General features: G+C 38.9%; 1 protein-coding gene across 1 annotated transcript in view; it reads left to right on the plus strand.

The window, feature by feature from the left end:
* The window catches only part of gpr158b (G protein-coupled receptor 158b), a 44,788-nt gene that overhangs the window by 2,714 nt on the left and 16,548 nt on the right, over nt 1-25,526 (plus strand). Inside the window, exons 2-5 of the mRNA XM_077215168.1 lie at nt 6,263-6,368; nt 16,228-16,330; nt 18,593-18,804; nt 19,012-19,080. Coding sequence (XP_077071283.1) covers nt 6,263-6,368; nt 16,228-16,330; nt 18,593-18,804; nt 19,012-19,080 — 490 coding nt within the window. The remainder of the gene's footprint in view (nt 1-6,262; nt 6,369-16,227; nt 16,331-18,592; nt 18,805-19,011; nt 19,081-25,526) is intronic.

A 25,526-nucleotide genomic window follows, 5' to 3' on the forward strand; every position in this document is an offset into this window, starting at 1 on the left:
AAAGGTAAATATTAACAAGTCTCTCCATTTTCTCATCTTGCCAAAAATGCATAAAATAACATTTTATTTCAACATTTACTCTTCCAATTCAGCCCCTTTGCACAGCATGATGAGAAAGTCCTGTTTGATTGGGTTACTTGATTGAAACATGCTATTCCAAAGTGCAAGTCAAAGAGTAACCGTTTCAAGTCAATTTAAATCGAAGCGATCACATTTGAACCAGAAACCTGAAACAGTGGTGTTTAATCAAATTTAATTGTTTAAATACAGTGAACAGTATTAGGTAGGGTGGAGCATTGGATGCACTGGTGGGTGAGGAGAGAGATTTTGTAGTGAATCCTGGCGTAGATGGGAAGCCTGTGAAGTGCATAAAGAATGGGCGTTATGTGTGAGATTGCATGAGATTTGCATGAGATTTGCAAACAGTGTCTTAACTACCTGAACTTGTTTAATGTTTTACAGAAAGCGTGATTTATTTGACAAATTTGTTTAGACTATTGAGAATTTGGTTCAGAGAATGGGATTTAGTGTTTTAGCAATTCAGAAAAACTGATAGAAAAACACGTTACTGGCCGTTTTTTTACAGCAATTTTTTACAATGTGGGGAAACCAGGAGTATGACGTAATCCTACGGATCTTAAATTGAATCAAACATCTAATAAATAAAGCAAGACAGCAGAATGCAATAATACGGAGTATTCATCAAATGCCATGTTAATTATTCACAGCAATCATCTTACAAAAATTGGATCTCAAACCAATTAATTCTACTAATAAAGTTATTGTGAAGTCTATATTGTGGATCCAATGTGTTTCAAATTACGGATTTGCGACAAAACTTTCTGGAGTCATGATTTGCTGGTTGATTTCTCCAACGATGTGGAACAATAGTTGAACAGCATATTAAGGGAACGCACCCGCAGGTTTGGAACAACATGAAAGCGGGTAAATTATGTCAAAATTTTCATTTTTGGGTGAAGTATCTCTTTCATTTTCAGGCCGTTGTGCCGTTTAGCTCCTATTCCGTTTCATTCCTGTTTAATTTGTTCACATTACATAACCTACAAAGACAACAAAGCAAATTAATCTTTCTTAAAGGGTTTTAATTAAGGTCTGTATAGCCTACTTAGTCATATAAGTTTAGTATTGTGTTTTTAATAGTGTTGGGTAAATTGGCATGGTTCGGTGATGGATATTTCAGGGTAGTGCCAGACATGTGTTTAATACTGTCTATCAAACTGAAAACAAACTAACTCATTCTCATTTTATTTTGTCTCAGTCTAGATAAAAAAAACTCTTCCTTTGTAAGAAAGCAACCTGCCTCTCGTGAAACAAAATCTGTTTGGCAAAAGCTTAAATGTGAAATATTAAGACAAGAACTACGTAAATAAACTTTTCCTCTCTGCTCTTAAGCTTATTGATGTAATTGGGAATGATATTAAAAACATTGCAAGGAGAATATGCCTACTCCTGTAACAAAATTTGATGCCGAGAATGTAGTGTAGCTAAAATTGACTTTTATGTCTTATTTTATGATGGATTGTAATCTACAATTGAATGCACTGTAGAATCTGTGAGGATTTTCAATCAGTCAGCCATCCGGATGTCAAAACCTCTTCTCTGAAATGAAAAAAGCTAAAGGTAATTGGAAGTGTTTAACATATTAGGCTGGAGATGCTTTTTTATATGTGATAAATAGCTACAGTTTTCACTGAAAGTCACGATAGTTGTGTAAATTTTAAGCATAATGGTCTTATTTGCCGCTTTTTTACTTGAAGGAGGTGTCACGACAGATTTGTCTTGGCATTTGAGTGTGAAACTCTATGATTACCTTTCTCATTTTTTTCTTGCAGTATGTTTAACATCAGTTATTTTTATCCTTGTGTAAGTTGTTTAAACCCTTGATCATCAAGACATTGTTATAGGGTTTGAGAAAAGGATTCTGGACATTGTTAACACCCCTCAACTTGAAATAGGAGTGCACTGAGCCAACTAATTCTCACATTACTCTGTCTCATTTCTCGGTGGCTCTTTCTCTCCAGCTCATGCTCCATTTTCTTTGCCTGATAAGAGAGAGTGCTGGCAGCTCAAGCTATCTGCAGGTGTTTGTTTCACATCTCAGCTGACAGATGGCTTCTGCCTTGTGGGCCTTCACTGGATTTGGATGGGTAGAAGATGGGTAGAAATGAGGAGGGAGGAATGATTTGGGGGCTCATGCATATAACAATCAGTGTCACTCCCCAGCGGCTCCAGACACCAAATGAAAAGAAAATCAAAGAGGAAAAGACAAAAGAGATATTTACTTGAGCTCTTAGTCTTCTATAAAATGTATTTCTTGATTAAAAGCAATATGAACATGTATCCATTCTTATGATATATATGGGCTGCACAATCGAAATTATCGAAATATCGCAAATGTGAATTACGATTACGATAACTGAATGATTTTAATACTTCAAAAGACTATGAAAAGTGTTGAGACAAATGTTGAGAATCCTAAAAAATCCGACAGCCAATTAATGACCTTTGCGATAATTTTTTTTTTAAAGAAGTTCTGTAGGTGGTAAGATTTGACGCACAGTCCTGCAGTGTGGCTTCTCCTTTGATAACCTTGAAATTAAAAACCGATAGGTTTTCAGTCAGAACCTTATGACGTAATTAGGTTCACGGACCCTCCACAAACGTCTTTGTTTGTTTTTTCATTTTTCTTTTTAAGACAAGCCATGATCAAAATGAACGCATATTGTGTTTGTTTGTTAGCCACCATTTCTATCCCGCATGTAAAAGCAGCTTATATATAGTTTTAACTGTGGTTATCATGATCTAAATGTATGCTACTATGGAAGTCTAATGGTTCATTTTAACAAAACTCAAACAGTCAGAATATTTAAATTTTACCATATAAAAATTTGTTTGTTTAAATTTTTACATGTTACTGTTTTTGTTGAAGGTACAATGTGTATTTTTTTCGCCGCTAGGGGTCACTAACCTCTTCAAAACCATAACAAAGGCGTAGATTGATGACGCAGTGAATAATCGTTGAATCATGGAGCATGTCGTCATGCCGATGGATCTAATAAGGTTTATAGGGAAATAATGTTTATGGATTTATTGGATTGGATGGAGTGAATACATTCGTGTTTTTAACATCACTGTGGTATGAAGCAGGGCGCGATTGCTAATGAGAGACAGATATCAGGAATAAGGACATTTCATTCCACCGAACTATCCGCAAGTGCTGAATTACTACTCGCACAGGTCAGTTTATTTGACGAATTAAAATTGTGAGGTAAAACGCAGCGCTGTTTCACTTGGTCTACACTATCACACTAAACTGCATTTGAGTGTGTTGAAAGTTATAATGTTATTCTTTGTGTTTGTTTGTTGGCTGTATGAGACTAGCAGTAAGCTAGATCAACATTAGAATAATATACATCATATTCTAACATTTCATCATGTTGAACTATATAACATTGATTCGTTTTATGTACATTTGCTCACCTTTCCAATAAAGCACGTCAAGTCGAAGTTTGTTGTGAAGCTCTTATCACACCGTCATGCCGATATTGATCCTCGTTTTATTTCTCCTTTTTCCCAAAGTCTGCTTGCCATGGTCCATAATGTTTGAACGAAACAACAACAGCGTGCCACTAGACATTACGCAGTTGTCCACATCTGTTGCCATGGTTACTTTTGTGGCCAACAAAATAACACTGTGCAAGTGGTTTTTGGATATTTTAATACAAAAATCGTACATGTTGCACCTTTAATGAACATAAATTTACATCTGCATCCTAACTCAAGCTAGAACTATTGTAATATTGTACACAACTTTGTTCATTATAATATAATATGTATATAATTTAACATTTTAATCAAGTCAAGGATTGTGGATGCTAAACCTTTTCAGTCAATACATTTATTCCCTTCTTTAATAAGTTACAGAAGACAGGTAAATGTTTTCATTAATGTATGAAATTCATGCGTTTGGTAGATTCTTTTATCCAGAAAGCATAGGTTTTACCAGTTTATGCATTCCCTGGGAATCAAATCCACTTTGGTGTTGCTAGCACTACACGATACTGTTCAGGCAACAGAAATGTTTCCTACTGTCTCTTTAGGTCTAATCCCTCATGCTGTTGTCAGGCAGGGAATGGAAAGGAGAGGTTCATTTTTAGCAATGCATTGATTTCAGAGTTAGTTGAATTAGATGGTGGAGACTGATGTGGTTCTTCATTAGCATCAACAGGGACATAGTATGTTAGTTTTATGTTACAGTGTGCCTTAATAACAGATACCATTATCTTTGTGAGACCGAAAAAGTAGTAAAGATTGTGAGAGAACATTGAAACCGCATGGTCCACAGGTCTCATATAGCATGCCTTATGGAACGGTGAAAGAGAAGCCCCTCTAATGGACTTCTATCTGGAGTAAAAGGCAACAACTCTTATTTTCACATAATTGACCGGAGAGCTGCCTTCCCCTTCTAGTTAGAAAGTGACTTACATCATACAACCAGCAGCATTTGCAAATCAGATTCAATGTTTCCATGCAGAGGTGAAAAAACATTTTTTCTTTTTCCAGTCTTGAGTGTCGGGTTCTGTCTAATGATTTCTCATCTCAGTCTCTCGGGAAGAACAACTGAAATGCCCTTGCAAAGTTGCATCCAACTCATGAGATGAGTATTTTTCACCAATGAAAAATAAAACTGCAGAAACTATTGGATGCATCAAGGTTTCTTTTGTATCTAACAAGCTGTCCATTCTGAATTCTTTTAAAGGAATTGTATTAGTTTTACTTGGAGGAATGATTTCATACAGTCTGTTCTAGAGCACATGCTTCACGTGTGGGTCATTCTATAACTACAATACTTTGCAATCCCAGAAAGAAAGAACAGGGAGACATTTTTTACATTGTTTTTCTTTGATTTATTAAGTTGTTGAATAAATACTTTGGAAGAGTGACATGACATATTACAAGATCTGTATGATTTTTATTTATTTTATGGGTAAAATTTAAATGTCTCCACACAGCAGTTTTCACAGTTAATTATAAATATATAATAAATAATAATAATAAATTGAACAATGGGGCTAAAGTCACACAGATAAAATTTGCTATCTCAATATACTTCCATATTGTATGATTGCAGAAAGAAAATAAATGTTTGTATTGAACATTTATGGAGCAACAAATTTTGTGTGAAAATAAGCATAAAAGTGGTTTGTTTGTTTAAAAATCGTATAAATGTATGAAGTGGCAAGTTGGGCCTTTCACCCGATGCACGGTGTAAAAGGCTCATCAGCATCAGGCAAAAAGCACACATTATTGAAACAAATACTTTAGCTAAAATAATGTTTTAAATAATGCCTTAGTTAATACTTGTTCAAAACAATCACTTTAGCAAAGTTTGTATTATTTTCTCTTTATTTTGATAAATAAAATCTTTTTTTTTTCAATAAATATACTGTTATTAAAATGTTAATATAAAAATATATTTTAAAAATACAGAAACAAAACAATTGTAAAGAGTATAGATTCTGAAAACATTGAAGGAGTTCCCATAATAATTTTATATAGATTTATAGTAGTAACAATAAATTATATTTGATCACATATTATAAATTTCATATTTTTTAAATATGATGGTTTCATTATAAATATCTTGATAATCTCTAAGGTGGACACCCAACTTAATATATGATATTTACCGTTTGAATCTAATGTCAACAAATGGAAAGTCAGCCAGCTATTTATTATCATGTTAATTATTGTGTCTTAAGGTCCAACATCAGGAGCGCCTTTTACCCCAAACCATTTATCTTCCGTTATTGAAAAACTGTTGATTTAATTACTTTGAACACAAGTGAAAATCAGGACCTTTGTCCCAAAATATAATCAATAATTTTAGAGATTCTCATTTCCTACTTAAATCTTCAACATTTGTTGTTGTTGTTGCTCTTCAGTGTCATGAAAACGGCACTGCGACCTAAAAGTAATTTAACGTAAAGTGTCTCTCTCCCTCCCCCTCTCTCTCTCTCTCTCTCCCTCTCCCTCTCCCTCTCTCCCTCCCTCTCCCTCTCCCTCTCTCCCTCCCTCTCCCTCTCCCTCTCCCTCTCCCTCTCCCTCTCCCTCTCTCCCTCCCTCTCCCTCTCCCTCTCTCCCTCCCTCTCCCTCTCCCTCTCCCTCTCCCTCTCCCTCTCCCTCTCCCTCTCCCTCTCCCTCTCCCTCTCCCTCTCCCTCTCCCTCTCCATCTCTGTAGAGGAGTTGTACGTGTAGATGTTAATCTACAGGATGTTGACATTGACCAGTGCTCCAGCAGTGGCTGGTTTGCAGGAACTCACCGCTGTAACTTAACAACTATGGAGGTGAGTGTGCAATCTCATCACTAACAGGATCAGATGAGAATATAAGCATCACGAAAACACTCATGGCCCGGTTTCACAGACAGGGCTTAGATTAAGCCTGGATGAGTCCATTCAAGTTCAATTAAGACATTTAATAGCTTTTATGAATGTGCCTTAGAAGAAAAACATTATCTCCAGACAAAACAATAGCACTGACATATTTTAAGATATCTTCGTGCAAGTTGCTTTCAGTGAAAACAGCTCAATAATGCATTATTGTCTGGGACTAGCTTAAGCCTTGTCTGTGAAACTGGGAGAATATGTTTGGCTCAGGACCCAGATTTGCATTAGTCAGAAGTAAAGAAGTATACAAAACTGGAATGTATTATTAATATCATCATTATTATTCATTAAACCAATAATTCACAAACATGCAAAATGGTCAACACAAATCATATCGATATATTCTAGATCAAATTTTGGTGCAGAAATGAAAGTAATTTGGTATTTATGTGTGCATGAAATCACAGATAAAAAAATGTGAATGTGTTGTGTGAGCATACAAAACATTGTATAATATATGTGAGCGTTTTGTTGGATGCAATGTTTGCATTTAACATTGTTTTTCTCTACTGTGTGTGAACACACCTGCATGCTTAAAGCTTTTTAATTTCATATTGTCCCTGATGTAAGACTTTCCGGCTTCAATTCCCCTTTCCAATTAACTGGACAGAGTGTAATGATATTTCTGTTTGCTCAAATGGGATTGTTTTCATTGTTCTTTTTTTTCACTGCGAAAGATAAATGTGGGATTTATCACATCCTTGACTGGAGTCTATAGTAATCTGTGTTGGAAGTTGCTCTGCGAGAGCTAATTACACTATCCGAGCTGTTCGGCCTGGGTGCCAGTGAGAGTCTGGGCCGGCTGACTGGATGTTTCTGGAAGTTGCACTTGTACTCTACATCACATCACTGCGTGGGTTTATGCATTATGTCATTGCACAAGTGCCGAACATGAAGTGGTGTGAAAAACAACAAATATATTTTTTGGAGGGGGGTTTATCTGCTTGTTACTTATTGCTACATAATATGTAATATGACATAGTCTCATTTTCAACACAAATGTAACAAAATCCTTCCGTTTCTTTGAAACATGTGCCATTTAAACCTTACATATACAAAACACTTAGTGTTCAGAAGCAGTAGGCTCTTTCTCAGTCCAGAGTACTATGGAAGTCAATGGGGTTCATCAACTGTTTGGTTACCGACATCCTTCAAAATATCTTCTTCTGTGTTCAATAGAAGAAAGAAACTCATATAGGTTTGGAACAACATGAAGATGAGAGTAAAGTTTGACAGATTTTCAATTTTTAAGTGAACTATCCCTCTAATTGTTTTGAGATATGTCCTGCTTTGTATTTTTGCATTAATTAAGTTTTTTGTGTAACTATCACACATAAAACTTTTATACTGTAGCATACAGCATGCTACAATAAATAGATTTAAAAAAAATCTTTATTTTTCAACAAATGGTCAGAGAAAGGTATTTAAGTTTTGGAAAATGCTGATCTTCAATCTCAATTGATTGATTTCATTTTATAATAAAATTAAACCGATTTCAATAATAAATAATATGGTTTATTAGAAACGATAATGGGTAAGAAATTTGGGTGGCCAATTTAACATACATTAATGTTATTCATAGGTGCTAGTTTTGTGACTAAATGTTTTTTTTGTAATTCATAAACTGTAAAAATATTACAGTTTCAAACTACAGCTTCAAATCTGTGGCAAACATTCCAAAAGAAACGCTTTTTATAGTGCATATGAAGAGTTCAGATGCAAAAGCCTCTAAGTGCCATTTGAAATTTTCTTCTAGAATGATAATTTTTTATCAAGCTTGTATATCTAAGTTCAGTAATTTCACTTAAATGACAATTAATAGGTAATCTTCATTGCCATTTAAGTGAAATTACTTAACTTAAATATACAAGCTTGATCAAAATTATCATTCTAGAAGAAAATTTCAAATGGCACTTAGAGGCTTTTGCATCTGAACTCTTCATATATTCATGTAATACTATCACGAATGTATTGTTCTTCATGAGGTTTTAAGAACTTTGACACTCTTCAATATTTATATGTGATATAAGTGTCACAGGCTGGCTGAAACAGGCGCGGGAAGCAGGATCAAAATACAGCAGTCTTTATTTAACTAGATGCACACTAACAGGATCAAAAGAACAGGAACAGAACAACCAGGTATAAGTAACAACGACTGACAAAGAACAGACTGAAACACAGGGCTTTAATACAGAGGGAACAGATAAGTGAAACAAGACACAGCTGGGGCAAATGAACTGATAATGAAGGTTAACAGGTGAATAAACTAAACACTAACGAGGAGCGGGAAACAGGACTGAACCAAATACACAAAGAACGGGGGAAACATAGGACATACATATAACAGGAGACCCCAGCAAGGCGCGACCTCGCGCCGTATAACATCTATGGGGTGGGCGCCCTAGAGGCTGACGAGGGCGTGGCCGATCTGGAGCAGGAAGCCTCCAGGGCGGAGCCGGACGTGCAGGCGGCCAGGGGGGAGCAGGGCGGAGCAGGCTCTTCGGGCGACCGTGGCGGTGAAGACCCTTCGGGCGGCCGTGGCGGTGAAGACCTATAGCTAGCCCCCCCCCCCCCCAAAAAAAAAAACTTAGGGAGAGTGACTGAGTCAGGACAGTGTTCAGGGCTGGACGGAACCAACGGTGAAGGAGTCGCTTGGCTGGACGGGGCCAGCGGTGAAGGAGTCTCTGGGCTGGACAGGGCCAGCGGTGAAGGAGTCTCTGGGTTGGACGGGGCCAGCGGTGAAGGCTCTGGGCTGGACGGGGCCAGCGGTGAAGGAGTCTCTGGGCTGGACGGGGCCAGCAGCGAGGGCTCTTGGCTGGACGGGGCCAGCGGCGAAGGAGGCTCTGGGTTGGACGGGGCCAGCAGTGAAGGCTCTGGGCTGGACGGGGCCAGCAGTGAAGGCTCTGGGCTGGACGGGGCAAGCGGTGAAGGAGTCTCTGGGCTGGACGGGGCCAGCGGTGAAGGAGTCTCTGGGCTGGACGGGGCCAGCAGCGAGGGCTCTGGGCTGGACGGGGCCAGCGGTGAAGGAGGCTCTGGGTTGGACGGGGCCAGCAGTGAAGGCTCTGGGCTGGACGGGGCCAGCGGTGAAGGAGTCTCTGGGCTGGACGGGGCCAGCAGCGAGGGCTCTTGGCTGGACGGGGCCAGCGGCGAAGGATGCTCTGGGTTGGACGGGGCCAGCAGTGAAGGCTCTGGGCTGGACGGGGCCAGCGGTGAAGGAGTCTCTGGGCTGGACGGGGCCAGCAGCGAGGGCTCTGGGCTGGACGGGGCCAGCGGTGAAGGAGTCTCTGGGCTGGACGGGGCCAGCAGCGAGGGCTCTGGGCTGGACGGGGCCAGCGGTGAAGGAGTCTCTGGGCTGGACGGGGCCAGCAGCGAGGGCTCTGGGCTGGACGGGGCCAGCGGTGAAGGAGTCTCTGGGCTGGACGGGGCCAGCAGCGAGGGCTCTGGGCTGGACGGGGCCAGCGGTGAAGGAGGCTCTGGGTTGGACGGGGCCAGCAGTGAAGGCTCTGGGCTGGACGGGGCCAGCGGTGAAGGAGTCTCTGGGCTGGACGGGGCCAGCAGCGAGGGCTCTTGGCTGGACGGGGCCAGCGGCGAAGGAGGCTCTGGGTTGGATGGGGCCAGCAGTGAAGGCTCTGGGCTGGACGGGGCCAGCGGTGAAGGAGTCTCTGGGCTGGACGGGGCCAGCAGCGAGGGCTCTGGGCTGGACGGGGCCAGCGGTGAAGGAGTCTCTGGGCTGGACGGGGCCAGCAGCGAGGGCTCTGGGCTGGACGGGGCCAGCGGTGAAGGGGGCTCTGGGCTGGATGGGGCCAGCGGTGAAGGAGTCTCTGGGCTGGACGGGGCCAGCAGCGAGGGCTCTGGGCTGGACAGGGCCAGCGGTGAAGGAGTCTCTGGGCTGGATGGGGCCAGCAGCGAGGGCTCTTGGCTGGACGGGGCCAGCGGTGAAGGCTCTTCAGTGTTGTTACAGAGCCCAACGGTAAACCAAGAACCATTATGCCATAGGACTCAGTCCACAAATTCCTTGAAGTTCCCCCGAGGCCCATCTCAACGCTGAGACCAAAGCACGCCTTCCCGGAAGAACACACAGAGGCTGGTGTCATCATAATGAACTAGAGGTACCAAGTCCAAATACCTCTGTGTGTGGGCCTCGAGGGACTGATCCTCCTGGGAAAGGAGAAGGATCTGGACTGCTGAAAAATCTATATAGTTGTTCAGGTCGGTCGTTCTGTCACGGGCTGGCTGAAACAGGCGCGGGAAGCAGGATCAAAATACAGCAGTCTTCACTTAACTAGATGCACACTAACAGGATCAAAAGGACAGGAACGGAACAACCAGGTATAAGTAACAACAACCAACAAAGAACAGACTGAAACACAGGGCTTAAATACAGAAGGAACAGATAAGTGAAACAAGACAGCTGGGGCAAATGAACTGATAATGAAGATTAACAGGTGAATAAACTAAACACTAACGAGGAGCGGGAAACTAGAAAAAGGACTGAACCAAATACACAAAGAACGGGGGAAACACAGGACATACATATGACAATAAGATTTTAATATCTGTAGCTATAAGATGGCTACTTAAATTTACTTCTTTTTTCTTAGAAAAATTATTGTTCGATTTAATATTATTCTTTATTTATTATGAAGTAATGTGTAGTTAGTGAGGTATAAATATTCTAAACTGATAAAGAAAAAGTACTGGTATCAGATTGGTATTGACAGATACACAAGATCGCGGTATTGAAATCAGTATCGAACATAAAAAGTGGTACAGAGCTGTCCCTACCTATTACTAACAAAAAAAATCTTAAAAGTGATTGTACAAAATAGTGTTTATTGAAACATGAAATCTAAATAATTCAACCTTATCATGTAACAGTTACATCAAATAATAGCTCGTGTTCTCGATCCGTTCGATTTTTAATTATTATCTTATGTAAACATGTGCTAAACTGGTCTCTTTACCAGCTTTTTTGCATCTCGCTGTCTTATCAGCATCTTCTGCCATGCTTATAATGTTATGTCATACATAAAAGAGCATTTTTAAGTACCCTGTGATTTGTTCCTGTTTGCTCAGCAAAACTGTGTTTAGAAAGGTATTGGGATACCAAACTGTTCCCTACTTTAGGATACATCGGTCGGTCAATTATATGATGGAATATTGTGTGGACTGGACTGGGTTTGCAAGGCCCAATTGTTGTCTTGTGTAGAGGAGAATTTCCCAGTAAGATGTGATCCATTATAAATGCAGTATAATGGATTTCGGTGGGGTTACTAAATTATTGACCATGCTCCATGTCTGCGTGGTCCCACTCATGGGAAAACCGGAGGAAAAGCAGCAAGGAAATGCACAGCAGGCTTTACAAGCACAACACTTGCTCCCAACCACAGCAACTGAAGCAAAATGATATTTGGAAGGGTTTCCTGTGTTTATGAGAGAGAAGAAATACTTGTGTGCTGCCATCTGAGAAAGAGGCGAAAAGCAGAATGTGTGTGTGTGTGTGTGTGTTTGTGGAGAATCTATTTATAGCCTCATGTCTTCCTAAGACAGCAGGACTATGCCTCTTAAAATCTGTCCTGTCATTCAAGTTGAGCAACATCAGCTCGGGGCTTGAGATTCGAAGGAGCGCATCCTCGAATCATATGCACTAAATGTCCCACAATGACTTTCCTGAGGTGGATTGACCTGTGTAATGTTTTGAGTGGATGTTAGACTCTATCAGTCTCTCTGTTACAGCTAGAGAATAAAGCTCTGGAGACTCGAGACAGAAAATGTCCAAGGCCTCACCATATAATCAGAGGTTTGTCACATGCAGGCAGCATTTTCCTTTCTAGTTTTCTTTTTTTACTTCTTTGCTTTTTCTTCCGCTATACATTAGTTGTAATGGTAATGCTGTGCTATACTGTGGATCTCATTGGCTGTCAGCAGAAAGCTATTGTTTCTGAGTATAATCAGTGAGCGTATTCTCATGCCTCATTAGTGAAAATTGAAGACTTTAAAGGGAAAGTTCACCTATTTATGGTCAAAAAATGCCCGTTTATCTGTGGGACACAAAGGGAGTTCATTAAACCAATATCCAATTGGTTGATTTCAATACAGTGACCGTACATACTGACTCAATTGAATGCTTATTAATACAACACCTAAGCGTGCCAGAAAAAGTACATGTAGCTCACTGATAATTTTTCCAAGTGCTCTGACAAGTTTTGGTGATAAATAACCCAATATTTAAGCGGTTTTAACAGTAAAATTGTTTCCATTTCATTGGCAGAAAAATGTTTACCTGCTTCTTGACATTTTTGTGCATCAGAATGAAAGGTGCATTTCTGTTGGGTTATAGTATGATGAAATATGAATTTAGCATGTGCCTGAAAAAATTACTCTGTTTAAATTATAGATTATATTATTTTGTTTTTTTTATAATTACTTTAAATATGTATTTTGTTTAAGTTGCTCTGATGTGTTTCTATTAGTGAATACGTAGTATAGATAATTTATCGGTACTTTACAACAAGGTTCCGTTTGAAAACATTAGTTAACTACATAACATTAGTTTACATGAACATTAACTAATGGGACCTTATTTTAAAGTGTTGGCAATTTATCAAAAGAATAGTATCAGTAGTTGATCTACTTTGAGTTATTTGAAGATTGTAGCTTGGCAAACTACGGTTTAAAGCATTAAAACACTGTATTTTTAAAGTCACAGTAACTTCATAAAACATTTGTCCCATGAAATATAAAAATTACAACGTATCATATAAATTTAAGATCAAAGAAGCATGCTCTATTCTGGTCTCTTAAACAACTGATGAATTTTTCTGTCTTTTCAGCATCATGTGCCATAAGTGCTTGATTTTTAAGATTTCATGTCGCATTCAACTGTTCTGTTTCATTTAGTTTTGCTCAAGTCAGATTTAATCTAGATTTATTGTTTACTATGTATAAATTGTGACTGGTAGAAATGAACAATGCTTTAACTTTGTATTCGTGTTTCTAAGATGAAGATGGATTATGCAATGACCAGTTGGCCCTTGAATAATTCAGGAAGCTCTGCATGGATGCCCTGTGTAATTCAATACAATAGCAATTGCAAATTAAGTTGGCTGAACCCCTGGACATAAGTGCTGATTCATCAAAACTGATAAATTTTGCACAGTTCCTCTTTATAAAACTGTAAAGAAGTATTCTGGGGATGTCTGTTGAGAATATTTCATTGCAAAGTGTCTAAGGTTAAGGTCGAGCTACTCCAGAAGGCGTATTTTCTTCTGATAAGACCATTGTGGTGTTGATTCACTCTCAAGCTTTGGATCGATGTCCTTTTGCATCACACAACTTCTGTTGAGCTACAGATGGCCTTATATTTTCTGGTAAAATGTCCTGCTAAATCATATTTTATCACCAATTTATGCAGAAATCAAAATCCTGCAACCAAAGTATGTTAGACTAGTGGTTCTCACCATGAGGCTGGCAAGGAATGACTTAAAATGATTTCAAACAAGACAAAACAAACATTAACATGAGCAACAAAAAAAAAACTAAGCTATTTTATCGGGTATAGATTAGTACGTAAAAGTGAGTAAAAATATTCTTAAACCTCATTATACTTAAACCTTATCCAGTAAATAATCAACAACTGCACCCTAAAATAATATTTTCATTATTTATCACAACTTTTTATATTTTGTCAAATCAACTTAGATAATAAATATGGTTTAGATAGCACAATATTTTGATTTTTTATTTATTAAACCAATCTCCTTCATTGTATTAACTAAAAAAAAATTATTCCAATGAACTTAATTTTTTTTCTAAGTTTTTACAGTGTGGAAATGTCATGTAAATTAATTGGTTAAAAAGAGTGAGAACATGCAGCTCTTAAAAATGTCATACATTTAGGGGGATGGGGGGGGGGGGTCTTGGAGTCAAAAAAGGTTGGGAATTGCCAATGCTATGTTTACAAATGTTAAGAAAAAAGCTGAAATGTCATGGGAAGCAGTTAATAGGTAGCTGAGAAACACTGAAACTCGTCACAGCAATGCTGGATGAAGTGAACTGAAGGTGCACTGTCACACATACACACACAAATCCAAATATATCCTAATGCAGGTGTTATGTCGGCAGGGTCTTCAGTGACAAAATGATCTTCTAACTTTACTGAATCATGACACTTCTCACTCCTGAAGATTTCCAAGCATGTAGTCATGTTTTCAAATGTGTCAGGTCGCACACATTTATCTGCACTGGAAAGCAGCAAGGCTTGGATTATTAAATCATATTCATATAGAGTATGCTCAGAGAGGAACAACTGATGTATTGAAAATCTTGTTCTGTTGCGTGGAATAGAGGAAGCTATAAAACCACAGGTGTGTATAAATCAACATTTAACCCTCTTTAAAGTTTTGCCCTCAGGCATTAAAGTTTGTGTGAATCTTGTCTTGCGTAGCCAGACGTTTAGTTTACTTTAACAGTGACGCAACAATGGTGCTGTAAACTTCACATACTTTTGAAAATGTAACGTTTATTTGATCCCTATAACCGCTCATTGTCACAGTTGTAAACACAACGACTTTCTCCTTCCATAAGGGGATTTGGCATCGCAACGACTTTGTTTACAGGCGGACCGTTCTCCTGTAGAATTCAACCAATCAGATGACGACTTCAAAACTACCAAAGTGTTGTTTACATAAGTGTTGTCTGCATAAGACACCATTATGTGTGTCTTATGTATCAGTCGTTTAGCCAACGGGGCCTGAGGTCTGAGGATGAGACTAGGGTGAATAGGGTGGGAGGGGGGACATCTTGGCATTTGATAGTGTTATTATGATAAAGCAATATATCATTTTTTTTAAATTTAATATAGCATAGAACATAGAATATAGCACTTGATGCACCATTTTCTTCCCAAAGATTTTTAAACCAAAGCTAAAGTGTACAAATCTAAAAAGGAGGTAATTACCTCCAGTAACACTTGTTTACATTGAATCCTTCATGCTGAAATAAAGGTGACAAAACAGTGACTAATTTAGCAGAAACATTTATCTGAGACCTGAGATCCTCACTTCATTATGTTTCGTCTGGGCTTCATGGTGCTTCTGGGTTATTTATAGATCCTTGTGAACTTGGTGTGACTTTTTTCTAGTTCACAGTAAAACTTTCTTGAATACAGTAGACTAAAAAGTTTTAGTTGGCAAAGTCTCCTTTACATTTGAAACAGGCGTAAAATGGCACAGTGTGAAATGCACATCTTTAGCACAACTTTCTTGTACAATATGTATCGTTCTATATGTAAACCGTTTTTATTTCAAGCTTGGGATTCATTTCAAAGGGCCTTTAAGGAGCAAGCTGCTGTGAGCCCGTCAGTTTACATGCCCATGTTGGCTTTACTGTAAAGTTGCCAGAATGTGAGTAAAAAAAAAATGCTGCAAATATATCGACTGTCATAACTCATAAAACTGACATTTTCATATCTGAAAATCTGATAAATGACTGTGACACCACTGGCACAGATGGTTTATTAGCAGAGCTGTTTTCCTCAGGAAGTTCCTTGCTCATGCTGTGACTGTATTGAACAAATATACAGTATATCATTTCTAGTGTCAGTTAAGATTTCAGCGCTTTAAATGAAGAAAGTGGTACTGGAACTTGGACTTAAAGCTTCTATCTTAAGATCCAAGTTTAAATATTTACATGAATTGTGTCTTCTGTACTTTTAATAATGAAGTCCAGTTCTAAAACTAAACTCTTTCTTTTCCAGTGTGAACCAATTGTGGGCCATGGATTTGTGCTGGACAAGTACAAGTGCCAATGCAAGAGAGGTTTCTACCACCCAAGCCGAGTGGTGCTCAATGGCTTCTCAAGTAAGTACAAACCTGAACTGGCGGGACTTTAGATTTACTATATTACTTGTTTTTTAAGCTGAACTGTAGGAATCTCTTTACCATCCATACTGTAATCTCTTATAGTATTTTGATCATTAATCATACTTAATGATAATTATGATAAGATTTATTTTAAACAGAAAATAGTCTGAACAGTTAGATATGAACTGTAGATATGGCTTGGGTTCATCTGTAAATCAAAGAGATAATTTCATCAGTTTAATTGTCTGTCAACAATAAATGTGAGTGTAAAATGAATAGAAATAAAGTAATTGGTCAGAGATAGTTTGAAACGAACTTGCCTGCACTGAATTTTTCTTTCAGACAGAAACAGATACACAAACATGGAGCTACTTCCTTCCACCAGATATTCATGATCTCAAACTAGGCACGACAACTCCAAAGACAAGTTTATTTTTATTTCATGTGCGCCCTAGTTGTTAAGAGCAATATTCCTCTCACGTGCACTCACATATTAACTTATGCAAAAATAGCGCCATTTAAATGAGTCCCCACTACTTTTAAATAAATTAACATCAGCATGGATACAGTATTGGCTAATTTACATACAGGCCAATGTGGACTGATTACAAAAAGCTGCAGTTCTGTCCAAACACGTGGCAGATACACACATTCGCCTTATTTCATATTTGATAAACCAAGTCTTGTTCATAATTCAAAAAGCCTTGGACGCTTTGAAAATCATCCAATCTGAGGTTAGTGAATTTTGTTGTGTTGTCTTGTCTTACAGGGGCTTGCAAATTGACCTCTGCAGTTATAGCCTGTTATCTGTTCTCTGTTACTGTGTGTGTGCTCTGCATTATTAGATTATTATTGTGCTTTTATGCCTGCTTCAACTTGACTTCACTCCCTTGGGAGAAATCACTTCGTATAGAGCCAGATTAAAAAGGTTCCTCCACCCAAGTAGAAGCTAGTGCAGGTCAGCAATAGTGTTCTTCAGCTGAAGAACCCCACATTAACTTCAGCAGAGGTCTGCTTCCATTTTTGAATACTTATATGGACCAATAAGTCCAAGATTTGAAATATCTTGATAGTTTCTCCTAAACAGCAACTATGGACACTTTTGCAGGAAGTCTCCTAATTCTCTCACATCTACCAAATTCAGAGGAAAGACCCCGAAGAAATAGGTAGATGGAAACTGTCTCAAAATGTGCTCAGATTTGCCAAGATACCGAAGTCTGCAATCAAAAGTCAATATGAAGTTGGCATGAAATGAAAATTCTCATCTGTTTTTAAATGCATGTTATTAATCTTATGCATCCATAAGGTTTTGTGGGGTTTTTTTTGACCTGGTAATATGTAATAAAAATGTCATAACTCGAACTTCTGGTGAAAACGACAGACTTCTGTGGCGACGTATGCCGGACTCCTTCAATCATTTAGTCCGCTTAAACTCGCTTCTTTCTTAAAATCAGCTGCAAGCTCGTATTCAGACCGGGCTCAATCCAGACAAAACCAAAACCAATGAAATGAAATCCCTGTCCTACGTTTTTTCCAGATTTTTTTTCACTCACAATAAATTATAAAAGATCTGTCACTACTTCCGTTTCATTACGATTTTAACTCTCACTAAAACAGACAAAAGTATCTGAGCTGTGGTGTACACATTAATTTTATAGCTCTGTACTCTTGATACTTACTACTGCGGCCTTATTTCTCACACAGGACGAAGAGGATTAAAGGCAAAATCTAAAACTCTTATTACTGTATGTCACACTTTATTTCTCCTAAACTATCTTAGACAACCTTGATATATCAATTTAACGTAACATTAGTTAACATAACATAAGAAATCACATACAGTCTAGAGCAGGTACTTATTTTGAATAAGTAATTACTTCATGACTGCTAAAAAAAAGTATGTTCTATTTAGTATGAATGTGTGTAGTATGAATGTAATCCGGACTTACATTTGCCATGTTGTCATTATCATGTGACCTACCAACGTCAGTTGTGTCGCTTTACTGCCATTCGTAAATCCTCTCCCGTGGATTCATGGGATAGTAAAGTATCCATCGAATGCACACTTCAAAATCTCACTGGAAGTAATAGGTCATCCAGGTGCTTTTGCCTACACTTTTATAAGAACTGTGAGTTCGGACATACTTATTTTATCACTCACTGTTTTTCTCCTACTATATAGTAGGGAAGTATGAGATTTCGGGTGCAGCCAATGTCACATCGTTGTCATATGGTTCCTTGTCGTCCACCTGTTGTTAGAATCAGACCGGGAAACATACTCTGATGAATCCTGGGAATTGTCCGGGAGGTGTTTGCCCTGCCGAGAAGGCTGTCAGTTCTGCAGGGATGACACACCGTGTCTGGCTCAGGAGGACACTGCCCTCCGTCTTGCCATGATCTCCATTCAGGGGTTCTGTATGTTCCTGGACTTCATCAGCATGGTGGTTGTCTACCATTTTCGTCGCAACAAGGTAAGTACATTTACAGCCCGTTATCTCATCTGGAAAGGCTTTGTACTCTATTCTACTTTTATTCTGCTAGAGATACATGAGCCAAAGAAAAACTAGAGCTTGATTTCAGCTTGGGCAGGTTTAATGGCCTGAAGGGCAAATGCTGCTTTTCAAAATGTCATAGTTTATTCGTTCTCTCCTATTACTTCTGTCAACCTTATTTTTCAGAGGATCAAAGCATCTGGTCTTATTCTTATTGAAGCGATACTTTCAGGATCTGTACTTCTCTACTTCCCTGTAAGTACCAAGACTTTTTTTTCAACTCCTCTATAAAAATGAAAAAGAAATATTAATTTTCCCTTTCATCCTGTCACTATGTAAGATCAACATGTAATCTGTGAATACCATTTTACTTCAATAATCTGGCATATTTCAAAGTTAAAGGGCATGTTCAATTAGGAAAGAGACATTTATTCATTGCAATAATGTGCAGCAATTCATTATTTTTTTATTTTTTTATCTGTTAAATTCCGTTTTTGTGATCTGATCACAAGTGGTCAGTGCTAAATACAGGTGGAAACGTTTTGTGATCTGAACATTGTGAGAAGGTGCACTAAGTAATGGGATTCAACTTTGCTGCATTGTACCAAAAGAAATGGTTTACGAAAAAATCACAGCTGTCTTTTCATTCGATTCTTTTCCCATTTGCTCGTAAGCTGGGTATCTGAGAAAGTGATGTTGGGTCTGATGAAATAAGATCTCAATTAAATCTGAATTCAAATGGTCACAGATGATGTTAACGCCAGATAGAAACATTGCATCTTGGCTGTCCACTTGGGATTGGATCACTATATAAGCAACTAATACAAAAAGAGACCAGGGACCGTTTTAATTTCATGCTATATTTAAAGGATCAGGCATCCATGATTCAGCTGATTCAAGGCAACCGAGGACCGGAAACTCAGTTAAGGGCATCAGGGGGGCGCCGTGGGGCAGGGGTCCGGGACAGGCGGTGGCTCGCATCACGGCGGACTGCCGGCCCGCTCCCAAAATCCAGCTGCAAGCTTTTTAACGGCAGCAACTTTAGTATACGCTATTAGAGATGGAATTACCGCTTCTGCTGGCACCAGACTTGCCCTCCAATGGGTCCTCGACCATGTGTTTAGAATACGCTTATTCCAATTACAAAGATTTTCTTGGTTTTATCCTCAGTTGACTGATTTGTACAGTTTGCACCTGAGGCTTTTTTTTTTAAATACAATGGTCTGCTTTTCATTTGGCTGGTCTAGTGTATTACGTAAGCCTGTTCAATGTTGAAAGAGTGACATTATTTATATCAGTTTAAGTGAAAGGTAAGTATTTGTTGGCCAGCTTTCAGTCACATTTATCATTTCAAATGCATATTAAGGTCTCATTTTTGTCGCATTTCCATGTTTAGTTGCTTCTGTGAAAGCCCATCAGAACGTCTTGATTCTTCAACCAGATAACTTGTGTAAATTTTCGTTGTGACTTGATCAAACACAATAGAAGATGCCCTATATTTTATCACTTCTCATTTGAGAATGCTTGTGTAAATTTAAAATTGAATCTGTCAAAAATGAATTCCTCAACTGAGTTGTGTAAACTCTTAGATTCTGTGTTCTTGTTTGATTAAAAACAGGCACATCATCTGTTGTGCTCCTGTCTCTGTGGTATTTTTCTCTGTTCTTAAGCTGAGCACACCTCCCGGACCATCTGTGGTAGTCAACAGCTCTTGCATTTATATGAGAGATAGAGGGAGGATGAAACAGGGTAAGGATAGTAAGGACGGTTTATTTGCACACGCTGTTTGTCATTTTAGCTCTAGATTATGAAAACCAGGTAATGACACAAACAGTTAAAAAAAACTATAATGAATGCAGTTTGAACGCTGTTCTGAGTGTAAGGTTATGGAGCACTTTACCACTCTCATTCAGACACATGAAACAGCTGTTTAAAATGCAGAAAGTGAGCTTGAGTACACTATTACTCAATTAATTATTAATTAACTATTATTAGTGTGGTGATGTTTGGTTATAGCGCTTATCTCCTCATTTGTTCATGTATCAATTAATAAATGCTGCCTTCTGCAAAATGAAAATATGCAAATTTTCAATAAAAGGTAAAATTAAGATGTAATATGATGTACAAGTATATGATGTTTTACATCAATAATGATTATTTTAATAGCCTTACAATGTAAACATCATAAAACTGTGTGGCGAGCAGGGCGAGGCCGAGGGCCGTGAGAGAACGGCACGAGGAGTATCTTTCACGGAGGAGCCTAAGCATAAAAGGAGGAGCGACGACAGTGGAGATCAAGAGAGGCCAGGCCTGGATTTTACTTGATGTTTTGTTGTATTATGTGTGGCGGCAGTCGACCGTGAGGGACTCGCTGCCGACCGTGAGGGACTACAGTCGAGCTCGCTGCTGGCCGCCTGGGTGCTGGAGGGGCGGCTGCCGTCCATGAGGGAGCAGAGGAGTCAGCACCGTTCGCCTTGGGCCGGAGCCTGCTGCCATCCGCCTTGATGGGGAGGAGCAGGGAACGGGGGACTCCTGCCGTCTGCCCGAACCCGGAGGAGCCGTCGCCGTCCATCAGGCGGCGGAGGAGTGTCGAGCCGTCCACCGAGGGCTATCCAGCGCCACCGCCAGGCACCGCGGAGAAGATCGTCCAGTTGGTGGAGGACCAGATGGCAGCGCGTTGTGGGAACCGGACCAAGATTTTTTTTCTCTCGTCTCTGTCGCTCCTCATGCTTCCGTTTCCTTTTCTCTCGCCTCGTCTGTCTAAAAAACTAAAGAATATCAGTAAGAGCAGCAATCGTTCTCCCCTCCGAGCTTCCCAATCTATCCATAAAAGCGTCCTTGTCCTGAAAAAGGTTCAAGACCACTAGTTTAGTGAATTCATCCTTAAATGTTACAAAAATGGCAATAATCAGAAATAACTAAAAATGAAGCAAGGCCTTATTTTTATTTTCTTAGTAAGCCAATAATGGCATGGTTCGATAAAAAGCATTCACAGCACCATAAAAGTTGAATGAAAATCATCTGTCATTCATCTCTTAAAGTCAACATGAAATCAAAACTGATCCTATTCACTTTTTTAATTCACATTTGTGAATTCACATCTTCAGTGCCTGTATCGCCTCTAAAACAACCTCTTGTTTTTTTTCAATCTCTCGCTTCCAACCACCTGGCTCTATTCTTTTATTTAACAGCCACTTTTCACAATCCAATAAAAATTTTGACACTTGATGTTGAATGTTCTGTTTCATGCCACATTATGTAAGTAAAAATGCGTTGTGAAAGGTGTTTCATGGTCACTTTTTTCTAACAAATTCAGTTTTCATGGCACAGCAAACTGAATTCTGATGTGATTTTAAGCTCTGAATAGAACAGATGACAGTCGTCAGTGATCAAACATGTGCATGCACTCTGATGCACTACGGCTTCGTATATTTTCTATCGTGACATGCTGCTGTGCTGTGTAGCGCTATGCATTATTGATGATTCCATCAAGTTCTAGCACAACTTGTTATAAATAAATCTTCTGATTAATTAATGGCAGAGTGTTGGAGGCAAAAGGGGACACCTATTTGTCTCCAGTCTGAAGTTACAAATATGTCCCTATATCTCTTTTGTTGTCATTGACTCCCTGCCCTACAGCACTGAAGGTACAAGATTTGTACCAGTTTACAGTGGAATTGAACAACAGTAGGCTATTTGACTACCAAGATCTGTTATGTCAGTTTCATGAAGAGTTTCATGAGAGCCGACAAATGACCATGTGGCATTGTCAATTATTTAATAAGTAAAACCTGTCAAAAACATTTATTTCTCATGACCTTAAATCTTTCCCCGCCATTGTCGTAATTTTCCGGCAATCCATGTTTTCACTGTTGTACAATAGGGGACGTTATTACACATTTTCTGACAGAGCACAGAATCTGCGGTTCGAAACAAAGGGGGAAAATCATTACTTATGCCCATGTAAGCAGCACGATCATCGGACATTAAACTGCATATAAATCAAAACTGCCTAATGTTACTGAATGAAATTTCTACCCAGGACAAGGTGTAGGACTGTTCATCCTTTGGGGGTGTTGATGGATTTAATCTATTCCATCCATGTTTTGATCATCATTCTGAATCCGATCTGGACATAGTCTTTGACAAAAACGTGAATTTCTCAGCTTTTTGTTCAAAATGTTGCTTTTTTATGAAACCATTCCACATTCAAGTGTTTATAAGAAAAGATTGCATGAAGCTAGAATTTTTTTCTTTCTTTCAGATTTTGGGGAAAATGTCCATCTCAATGTAAAACCAGCAATATGTCAATTGCATTCACTCCAAACGAGCCTAAAATAACATATAACAATATACTCTAGCAAAGTTAAAGGCTCAGGGAAGGAGGAGGTGGGAACCAAACATAAACATAAACTTTTAAACATAAACTTTAATCTGAAAAATAAACAAACAACAAAACAGGTAAAGTGTTGCATTTGAAACATTGCTGCTTTTACATGAAAATGAGCTTGATGAACGTAAAGCACGGTTGTTCAGAGCCATATGTTGGCACCTGCGGCTAAAAATAGCATTATGCTACAAATCAACATGATGCCTCATCAAGTTAGACATAATTTCTAGCATGCATCTGGTGAGGTTTACCTTTGAACATTTCTGTGAATCTCAAATGAGCCTAGTATAAAGCAGGCAGAGCCAAGACAACAGCCATAACCTGTAGCCCAAGACTGGTTGCCCACTGAAGCTAAGTAAGCAGGGCTGAGTCAGTGGGACACCTCCTGGGAAAACTAGGTTGCTGCTGGAAGAGGTGTTAGTGAGGCCAGCAGGGGGTGCTCACCCTGTGGTTTTTGTGGGTCCTAATGTCCGAGGACACTATACTGTCAAAGAGCACCGTCCTTCGGATGAGACGTTAAACCAAGGTCCTGACACTCTGTGGTCATTAAAAATCCCAGGATGTCCTTCGGAAAAAGAGAAGAGTTTAACCCAGAATCCTGGCCAAATTTGTCCATTGCCCTCTGTCCATCATGGCCTCCTAATCATCTCCATATATACTTATTTGCTTCATCACTCTGTCTCCTCTCCAAAAATAAACTGGTGTGTGGTGGGCGTTCTGGCGAACTACGGCTGCCGTCGCATCATCCAGGTGCTGCTGCACATTGGTGGTGGTTGAGGTGATTCCACTCTTCTATATGGAAAGCGCCCAGAAAAGCGCTATATAAATGTAACAAATTATTATTATAACAAAGTTGTTTTTTCCCCCAATTTGGTTTTGATGTAACTTCTTGTGTGGACAAGTCAGTATGTCTAACCAAAATGACTGACTTACATTAAGATTTTCACTATCCTGATGAATGTAAAAGGCATGTGCTCATTTATTTCTCTGAGAGAAGTGCTGTTAATTGAGTCTTCCTCAAGGTTAGAAGCTACACATGGCAGAGCTCTTTGATTACACTGAAGGGGCCGTTTTGCTGTTTGCACATTTAAGAGGACGACTGTGGATTGGAAAGCTGTACTAGTGACTCTCCTAGGGGAGATAAGAACAGATGCATCATTCCATCAGTCTGTGCTGATATTTATTGAATTCTGCTGCTTTAAATAAGACAGAAGAAAAGGGACAGCGGGCTTGTCGGATAATGAACACTTCGCAGGCTCAGGAGGATAAAGAGTCAGGATTAAACAAAGACAGTATGGAAAGCTTGTACTTGTACTTCATTCAATCTCATGAAAACATATCCTGCTCACTCCAAATCTATAAAAATATATATATTTTGCATCGAGTTTAAGGCCACCAAGACAATAATAATGTTCCAATGTTTGCATTTTGACAATTAGACACATTTTCACCTCCCAAGTTCTCAGTATTGTTTTTCTCATTACTTCTCATCATAAAGGCAGTACAACAAATAATACCATGATACATACAAATTTGTAATATAAATCATATATCACTTTTTTGTCCACATTATAGTAATGAGCATTTAGAGAGGAAATGTACATGAAAATAATGTCACTATGTAAAACATCATAATGCTTCTAAAAATATATTTAATTTTCTTTAACCTGTTAACTGTCACCCCATTTGTGAGCATAGATCAGAACTGGAATGGTTGTAATTCTTGAATGTGATTGTAATACAGAGATAATTTTAGAATGTCCTGAATAGGGGTGTAACGGTTCAAATTACCCACGGTTCGGTTTGTTGTGCTATGTTCAGGGAATAAAGACAAAAATGATTACAGGACCACAAAGATACAAATAAACAGTGCTTTTCAGATTATTTAGGTATCTAACAGTAGCTACTTTACTCAAATTCTGTACATGAAAACTAATCAAATGTAAACCAACATTGCATATAATCTTCAATGTATAAATTCTAAAGATTAATCATTATTAATTAAGTTACAAAAGTTATTTAGTCAAGAACAAGAGTGATTTCCTTGTCTTTTGTTGTTTGACTAATGTTAAAAACACATACAGACAGCAGGAATATTAGGCTGCTGTCACTTTAAGAAATAATGTATGGATCCAGTACACTGATACTGATACAAATGCTTTGTCTTTCTCAACTGTTTACGTTCACCTAAGACATAACCGACCATGTTTGCTTGGATATTCGGCAAGACGGGCATGTTGACATAATTTTTCTGTGAATTTGTCCGTTCAAGCGCAAGACTTGAAAGAGAACTCAATATTTGCACGCTTCG

The sequence above is a fragment of the Siphateles boraxobius genome, unplaced genomic scaffold (assembly GCF_051911475.1).
Source record: "Siphateles boraxobius isolate OS27281-9 unplaced genomic scaffold, OSU_SipBor_1 1, whole genome shotgun sequence".
Classification (NCBI taxonomy): Eukaryota; Metazoa; Chordata; class Actinopteri; order Cypriniformes; family Leuciscidae; genus Siphateles; species Siphateles boraxobius.